This window comes from Dipodomys ordii, unplaced genomic scaffold (genome assembly GCF_000151885.1).
Source record: "Dipodomys ordii isolate 6190 unplaced genomic scaffold, Dord_2.0 Scaffold6, whole genome shotgun sequence".
Classification (NCBI taxonomy): Eukaryota; Metazoa; Chordata; class Mammalia; order Rodentia; family Heteromyidae; genus Dipodomys; species Dipodomys ordii.
Window position 1 is genome coordinate 8,603,899 of NW_012267222.1, and position 8,313 is coordinate 8,612,211.

The 8,313-nt window shown below is 54.0% G+C and overlaps 1 protein-coding gene across 1 annotated transcript; it reads right to left on the reverse strand.

Moving 5' to 3' along the window:
* Nucleotides 1-2,594: 2,594 nt before the first annotated feature.
* On the reverse strand, nucleotides 2,595-5,061 carry LOC105997604 (PRAME family member 12-like). Its single transcript, XM_013032086.1, has 3 exons — nucleotides 4,775-5,061; nucleotides 3,601-4,191; nucleotides 2,595-3,171 (listed from the first exon to the last, which is right to left on the reverse strand). Exons 1-3 carry the CDS (start codon nucleotides 5,059-5,061, stop codon nucleotides 2,595-2,597), a joined length of 1,455 nt encoding a protein of 484 aa, XP_012887540.1.
* Between the last annotated feature and the right edge of the window lie 3,252 nt (nucleotides 5,062-8,313).

An 8,313-nucleotide genomic window follows, 5' to 3' on the forward strand; every position in this document is an offset into this window, starting at 1 on the left:
CCATGATCCTCAGATCTTAGCCTCCTGAGTAGCTAGGATTACAGATGTGAGCCACTGGCAACCAGCCAAATGCCATCTTCTTATCATCTTTTTTTTTTTTTTTGCCAGTCCTGGAGATTGAACTCAGGTCCTGAGCACTGTCCCTGAGCTTCTTTTGCTCAAAGCTAACACTCTACCTCTTGAGCCACAGTGCCACTTACGGCTTTTTCTGTGTATGTGGTACTGAGGAATCTAACCCAGGGCTTCATGCATGCTAGGCAAGCACTCTGCCATTAAGCCACACTCCCAGCCCTCTTATCATCTTAAACAGCTCCAAACTCAGGAGATCAGTTCCCAGCAACTTGTTTCCATTGCTTTTCAGAGGTAAAAGTGGTGAAAATTCTCCAGAACTCCCCAATGACAAAAGCTGAGCTATGGTGAACCCGGCCACACCCTGACCAGAACTGTTGTAACTCTGCAGAGCTTTCTCAGCCCCTGCCTACAATTCTCCCTATTTAACCCAAGGCCAGTGCCTGCACCCCTGAAGATGGCTGAAGGTGTATTGAAGTGCTGTCTTCCCTTGGATGCCATGGAATAAATCTCCTTTGTCTGCCCTTCACCGTCTATTTGGCATATGGACGGGTGAGTGCCCTGACCTAACCCGGGACTCCTGAACTTTGGAACTGGGGTCTAAAAAAATGAGTTTCACAAATGCAATGGACTCTGACAGTGTGGGAGGTGGATTTGTTCTTGCTGTGGTTTTCACAGCTGATGGGGAGGAGCAGTGTGCTGCTACTCTCCAGGGTTTGAGCACAAAAATCAGTTTTTGACAGGATTTGAAGACGTGTGATCTGTGATGGAATTCTCCCCTAGCCATTGTGATAAGCCCAGCTTAAAATCCTAGCTATCCAGGAGGCTGAGCTCTGAGAACTGCGGTTCAAAGCCAGCCTGGGCAACAAAGGCATCAAAACAGTTTCCTCCACCCAAAAGCCAGAAATGGAGTATGGCTCAAGTGACAGAGTGCCAGACTTAAGTGAAAAGCCAAATGAGTGTGCAAGGCCTTGAGTTCAAGCCCTATACTGGCACTAAAGGAAAAAAAATGTCACTAATTTTCTTTTTGGTGCCACTGTTAGGGCTTGAACTCAGGGCCTATACAATGCTCCTGAACAATTTTTTGCTCAATGCTAGAGCTCTGCCTCTGGAGCACAGCTCCTTTCAGCTCTTTTCGGTGGTTAAAAGGAGGTAAGAGCCAGGCGATGGGGCTCACACCTGTAATCCTAGCTAATCTGCAGTCTAAACCCAGCAGGCATGGGAAAGTCCATGAGACTCTAATCTCCAATTAACCAGGAGAAAACCCAAAGTAGAACTGTGGCTCAAAGTGGTAGTCTTGATCAAAAGAGGCTCAGAGACAGCACACAGGCCCTGAGCTCAAGCCCCATGACCTTAAAAAAAAGAGAGAGAGATGAATCATAATCCTCAGATCATAGAGCCACTGGCACCTGGCACTAATTTTCTTCTAATATAAAAAATATTGCGGCCAGGCACCAGTGGCTCATAACTGTAATTGTAGCTACACAGGAGGCTGAGATCTGAGGATCGTGGTTCAAAGCCAGCCCAGGCAGGAAAAGTCCGTGAGACTTATCTCCAATTAACCACCAGAAAGCCCAAAGTGGTACTGTGGCTCAAAGTGGTAAGCACTAGCCTTGAGTGAAAGTAGTTCTGGGACAGCACCTAGGCCCTGGGGTTAAGTCCCACAACTAAAAGAAAAAAAGTTATTGGGCTGGTTTTTTTCCACATTTCTCCAAGGTCATGTCACAACTTCAGTTTCTGGTGGACATTTGTTCTTTATTTTTGTGTTGGTCCTGAGCCTTAAACTCAGGGCCTATGTATTCTCCCCAAGCTTTTTTGCTCAAGGCTAGCACTCTACCACTTACACTACAGTTGCAGTTCCAGCTTTTTTAGTAGCAAGAGTCTTACTGACTTTCCTGCCTGGCTTGGTTGTGAAAAATGATCCTCAGAGCTCAGCCTCCTGAGTAGCCAGAACTACAGATGTGAGCCACTTGCGGGGCATCCCCTCCCCCACCAGTGTGCTCCTGGGTCTATTCCAGACCCCCTTGACTGTTGTCTCCACTGCACATCTCAGATGAACCACCCATGGTGTGTGAACCAAACCACAGACACAGAAGGAAGCAAGAAGTAACAGGTGCCCCATGAAGAACACGGCAGCACTGCATGCTGGGAGTTCCTGGAAACTAAACCCTTTTGAACAAGACAACATTGGTCCTTTGCCACCATCAAAGATGGTGATGTGTGAATTTAAACTGTAAAAGGCAAGAGGATCATGGAGGAAACAAAATGGTATTTTTCTGAGATGCTCTTTATTTCTATTTCTTTACAACCATCTATACTGAAGTAACAATCTCAAACATGAAATCTTAACCTAGAAACTCAAAATTTCTATTTCTGAACCCTTTAGAACATGAATCTCTGAAGGTTCTCAACTTCCCAGGTCAACATCTCCCATCCAAGGCTGCCCCTGCTGTCGGCCCTGTCCTTTCCCCTCCCAAGACTGAACAGGTTCTGGGTCAATAGCCCAGAAGCAGGGTTTTAAATGCCTAGGCCCAACGGTAACACCCAGGGCACAGGTGAGCCTGGGCTTCAAACTGGGCCTGGTTGCCAGGGAGAGGACAGGGAATGGTACTGAACCAGATTGTTCTGGACTGTCTTAACGGCTCTGCCATTATCATCAGCTTATCACGAAGTTGGTTGAGTCTCCACTGGTGCAGGGTGCCCTGGGGGCCGTAGACCTCCAGAGGAGTAGAATACATCTCCAGGCTTAAGTGGCTCAGGTGCACAGTGTGGACCAGCAGGGCCTCCAGGGCGGTCACAGACACGGGGTTCCTCAGGTAGTTGAAGGTGGTGAGGCTGGAGCAGCGGCTTAGGGCGGGCAGGATGGCGGTGAGCTGGGCGTCCCGGATCCCGCAGTCCTCCAGGTCCAGGGTCTTCACGGTGGCCGCGACGCTCTCCAGCAGAACTCGGAGGGGCTCAGGGCTGAAGCGAGTCATCCTGACACCACTCAGGTTCAGCTCGCTGAGCTGACAGATGCTCGGGCTCTGCGACAGACACGTCAAGTCTGATTCTGAGAGCCGAGAGTCGGTTATTGAGAGGGACTCCAGCGGGGTCCTCAGGAACCTGAGGAGAGAGCCAACGGTTAGATCTGAGAACTGAAAGGGAGAGGTGGGGGTGGGGGGGCCGGCCTCCAAGGAGAGGACCATGGGGAATGGGATCCAGGATGCTGTGTGGTGAAGAGCCTGACTGCAGTCACAGGCACCCTCTGGGGATCTTTGCCCCACAACTAGCTTCCTGGTATGGTGGCCCTTTCTAGGCCACACACTCCAGCAAAACCCTCTGCCTTTCATGAACCCCAGGTTAGCCCTCTGTATTTATTTACATGCACCCCAGCTTCGATCTCTGCCTTCACATGTGTGCTAAGAGGAGACCTGGCTACAGGACAGAAGTAGACATTCCTAATGTTCTGGTGTCTGGATCTCTGAGACAATCCTTGGTGATCGGCACAGTAGGTGCTCACTAAACTTCCAGGGACAGCAAAGGCTCCCTCACCTGAGCACCTGGTGCAGGCGGCCTTCCAGGAAGCAGACAGAGTCCATGGACAGCTCCTGGAGGCAGCCCAGGTGGGCAAACTGAGAGGTGAACTGCAGGACCAGCCGCTCCTGCTCCTCGGGGGCAATGGAGGCGGCCCGGTGGACGTGGGAGAGGAGGAGGCTGCGAAGATTTCCCATCCGGCTGAGGTAAGGAGCAAAAGTGGCCAGGCTGGACAGGGTCCAGTTGCAGTTCACTTCCACTTCCTCAACACAGGCCAGCTGCAGCTTGTCCAGGATCTTCTCAGCACTGTGCACGTATGGGGTGATGATCTTGAACTTCTTACAGCTCAGCAGCACTGAAGCCTTTCTCTGCTCCACCCACAGGAGGAGGTAGGACAAGAATGGGTCCAGGGTTCTCTGGCTGAGGTTCAGGTCCATCAACACCTCCAAGAGCGGCTTCGTACCCATCTCCCCTCCATTCTCCTCTGCTGGACTCTTCAGTCTCCTAGTCTTGGCCTGTGCCAGGCTGACATCGGCATTGCCTCCAGCCCAAAGCTTCCAGAAGTTGTGGTGAAGGTTCCTCAAATCCAGCACCTGCAATTTCCACCGTCTGCGGGGGAAACAGAAGCCCAGATATGCAGAAAGGACTAGCCTTCCACTTGAAACTCTCCTCTTCTTCCTGACCCTGTCTATTTCCCTTTCTTCCCTCTCCCTTCCTTTTCCTTCATATCCTCTCCTCTTTCTCCCCCACCCCTGCCACTCTTGTTTTTCGGCCAGTCACTGGGGCTTGATTTCAGAGCCTGGTTGCTGTCCCTGGGCCTCTTTGTGCTCAAGGCTAGTGTTCTACCACTTGAGCCACAGCACCACTTCCAGCTTTTTCTGAGTAGTCTATTGGCGATAAGAGTATCATGGACTTTTCTGTTCTCGCTGGCCTCAAACCATGATCCTCAGATGCTCAGCCTTCAAGTAGCTAGGGTTGCAGGCATAAGCCTTCTGCCCTTCCTGAGTCCATGCTAAGGAGTCCCACCACCCAGAAGATGTTCCTGGATGTGCTCAGCCACTGCCCAGGACTCTCTGGTCCTCCTGACTGGTACCAGAAGAAATATCTGGACTACTAGTAGTTCAACCCACTCTCCCAGACCCCAGCTGGCTCTTCCCTGCACTTTAAGGGGTTTTCTCTTGATAAACCTCACCTTGGCCGATCTGTCAGAGCAAGCAGCATGTCCAGCCCGTCCAAGGCAACCTGCAAGGCTTCCAAGTCTGACGCCTCCATCAGCGCCCCCAGGGGGAGGCAGGGGAAGGGCCAGGCCTGGATCAGGGCCTTCAGCGCTTCTGTGCATCTCCTGGCGAAGGCCTCCCTGAACAGTGGAGGGAAGAGCTCCACAGGCAGGTCCTCCAGAGCCGAGATGGCCAAGGCCTGGTTCGTCAGCAGGCTCCGAGCCGCCAGCTGCACCAGTGTGGGCAAGTCCTGATCTTCCATCCTGATGGACCTGCAGGGAAAGGATTCTGGGACAACATCTAGGAAGAAGTTTTCTTGTTCCCTGCACATGTGTAACCCTAACTTGTCCCCTCCCAAATGAAGAACCAACTGAGGATCACACTCATTGTCTTCCCACATCCTCAGTTTACCCATCCACTTCCAAGCACCGTGTTACTGAATCCTGGACCCACTATAGCTGCTGAGATAGACTTTCTCATCATTGGCTGGGCACCAGTGGCTCACCCCTGTAATTCCAGCTTGTCAGGAAGCTGAGATCTGAGGAGCATGGATCCAAGCCAGCCAGATCTAAAAGTCTATGAGATTCTTATCTCTAACTGACCAGCAGAAAACCTGTAAGTGGAGCTGTGGTGCAAGTGATAGAGCACTAGCCTTGAGTGAAAAAGCAAAGTGAGGGGCTGGGAACCTGGCTTAGTGGTAAAGTGCTCACCTAGCATTCATGAAGCCCTGGGTTCGATTCCTCAGTTCCATATACACAGAAAAAGCCAGAAGTGGAGCTGTGGCTCAAGTGGTAGAGAACTAGCCTCAGGAAAGAAAGAAGGAAAAAGAGGAGGAAGGAAAGAAGGAAGGAAGGGAGGGAAAGGAAAGAAAGAGCAGGCAAAGGGATAGCACTAGGTCCTAAGTTCAAGCCCCAGTGCCAGCACACACACACACACTCACACACACACATTCCCATCATCATTTAGCACTCTAAAATCAAGAGATCAGAAACATCTCGGGTCCCAACAGTCTACAGCCTTAGTTCCCACAGTTAACCTGGCTGGGAAAAATTAAGGTCATTAGTTTTTGTTTCATATAATCTCTCTTCCTAGACCACAGCCAGGTCCCTGCATCTCCCTTGCCCTTGTGCCCGGCCTCACACAGCTAGCTGGTCAGGAAGGCACAGGTACTAAGCAGGGTGAAAATCGACCTGTCTCAACAACAGGCCCTGGAATTCTTTCAGGTTATCAAGAACCATCTGAGTGAGCTGAGTGGGGTGGGTCATGCCTATAAGCCCAGCCAACAGGGGATCAAGATGGGGAGAATGTCAGATCAAGGCCAGCAGAGGCGAAATTAAAAGAAATCTCCCAAGTGAATCATCTGGGAGGAGTGGTCAGGTTTATCACTTGTGAACACAGTTACCTGGAGGACTGCAGAAGGGAGGACCACAGTCCAAACCTCTCCATGCCACAGAGAAAACACGTCAGCCTCTATCTGAAAAGACAAAAATAGATAAAAGCTGAAACTAAACAGACAGGGTTCATGGCTTAAGTGGTATAGTGCTTGCTAGAAGCACGTGGTCCTGAGTTCAAATATCTGCACTGAAAATAAACCCTGAGCTACCAGAATCTATGAAAGTATGTGGGTGCCCTGGTTGGTGGAGGTGGGCAGAGGAGGAAGGTAGAGGCTGTGTTTTAGAAAAAGGAGGAAGCAGGTTGGATGCTGGTGGCTCACATCTGTTACTCTACCTACTCAGGAGGCTGAGATCTAAGGCTCATGGTTGGAATCCAGCCAGGGAGGGAATGTCTGTGAGACTCTTCTTTCCACCAAGAATACCCAAAAAGCCAGAAGCAGCGCTGTGGCTCAAGTGGTAGAGTGCTAGGCTTGAACAAAAGAAACTTCAGGACAGTGCCCAGGAACGCCAGTACTAGAATTGGCACCAAAAGAAGAAGAAAAAGGGTGCAGCAGGGCTGAAGGCTTACAGGTGAGCTCTAGAGGCATAGGAGATGTTTGGGGCGAGGATGCAGGAGGGGCCCCTTCCTTTGGGGAACGTTGGGACCCCGGAGTTGCCCAGATTCCTTCCTCCCCTGAAAACCCAGTGTGCCTGTGGGCAAATCTTTCTTTAGCCGGACTGGGGTTTGAACTCAGCCGCTGGCGCGTGATGCGCATGCGCTATTCCAGGTTCTTCTGGCTGTGGCTGGATTTCAGACGAGGACAGGATGTGGGGGCTTTCGTGACTTGGGGTTAAAATGTACAGGTTTTTCTTCTGTTTTTGTGCGGGTCCCGGGGCCTTGGGCGCTGTTCCCTGAGCTTTTCTGTTTTGTTTTGGCTGAAGGCCCGAGCGCTCTCACATGAGCCCCGCCTCCACTTCTGGCCCCTCGGTGGTCAGCTGGAGGTGACGAGGCTCAGGAAAGTCTCTCGGACTTCCCTGCCCGGGCTGGCTTCGAACCGTGATGCTCAGAACTCGGCCTCCGGGGTGTGTGGGTGGCGTTGGGTGCGGCGGGGGCCGCCCGGCTGGGCCCGGCCTGGCCCCGCACCGGCCCCCGGGCGCGGCTGTACCCCGCCTGCGTGGTCTCAACTCCTTCCTTCATCTTTTCTGCGTGGGCCTGGGGCCGGCGCTGTCCCGCTCGAGCCGCGGCTCCGCTCCGCCACGCACGGACACCGCACCGCGTCGTCCCCGACAGAGGGGCCCGCTCGCGATGTTCGCGCCTGCCGTTCTAGAAGGTTCTTTCCCTTGCACCTCGCCCCCTCCCCCACCCCGCCTCTCTCTCTCGCTCTCTGCAACTGCTTTTTCCACCGCACGACCCCTGCCCGTGACCCTCCCGCCGCCAGCCGAGCCCCCTACCACAGACAGCCCGGGGCTGAGGAGAAGCCGCGCAGGACGACCCCGACCCGCTCACACGCTGCTGCCCCGCGTCCGCCGGGACAGTGCCCGCCGCGCTCCTGCGCATGCGCAAGCCCCTCCGACGACGACGCCCCGCCCCCGCCGCCAGGGGGCGCCGCGCGCAGCCTCGGCTCGGCTCTGGGGGCACAGAGGGGGGCGGGGGGGCGGGGCTGTCAGGAAGGGGAGGAGAGAGCCAGAGGGTTCTGCCAGCTTCGCTCCCTCCTGCCAGCCCTGTTCTAGAAGCTTCTGTGTGGCCCTGAGGTGACGTCCGCCATGCCGCCATCTTGAGTGGAGTCCAGGCCCCGAGGCCGGGTGGAGACAACGGGGGCGGGGGGCGGGGCGCCTGAGACCCCGCAGACCCCGGCCCACCCCGCCGCCCGGAGAAAATAGTAGGGAAGCTTCAGGAAAGGTCTAGAACAGCAGTGTCCGTCCGCCATTGGGAGACACATTGGGAGAGAAGCTGGTCAGTAGCACACGCCACCGGTGGTCGCAGGTGGTCGCGGTGGTCCGCGCTTCTCCAGCGGTGCAGCCGCCCGTCCGGCCACCACCAGACTGATTGGCTCTGATCACAAGGTGACGTGGGGAGGGGTCACAGCCGGGTCCTGCAGGGAGGCCGGAGCCCCGGCCCCGCCCCCGGCCCCGCCCCTTCT

Coding starts and splice junctions, on each gene's coding strand:
- LOC105997604 (XM_013032086.1), bottom strand. CDS start 5,061: ATGGAAGATCAGGACTTGCCCACACTGGTGCAGCTGGCGGCTCGGAGC. Junction 4,192..4,774: donor GCTCTGACAGATCGGCCAAG/GTGAGGTTTATC, acceptor TTTCCCCCGCAG/ACGGTGGAAATTGCAGGTGC. Junction 3,172..3,600: donor CGCCTGCACCAGGTGCTCAG/GTGAGGGAGCCT, acceptor CTCTCTCCTCAG/GTTCCTGAGGACCCCGCTGG.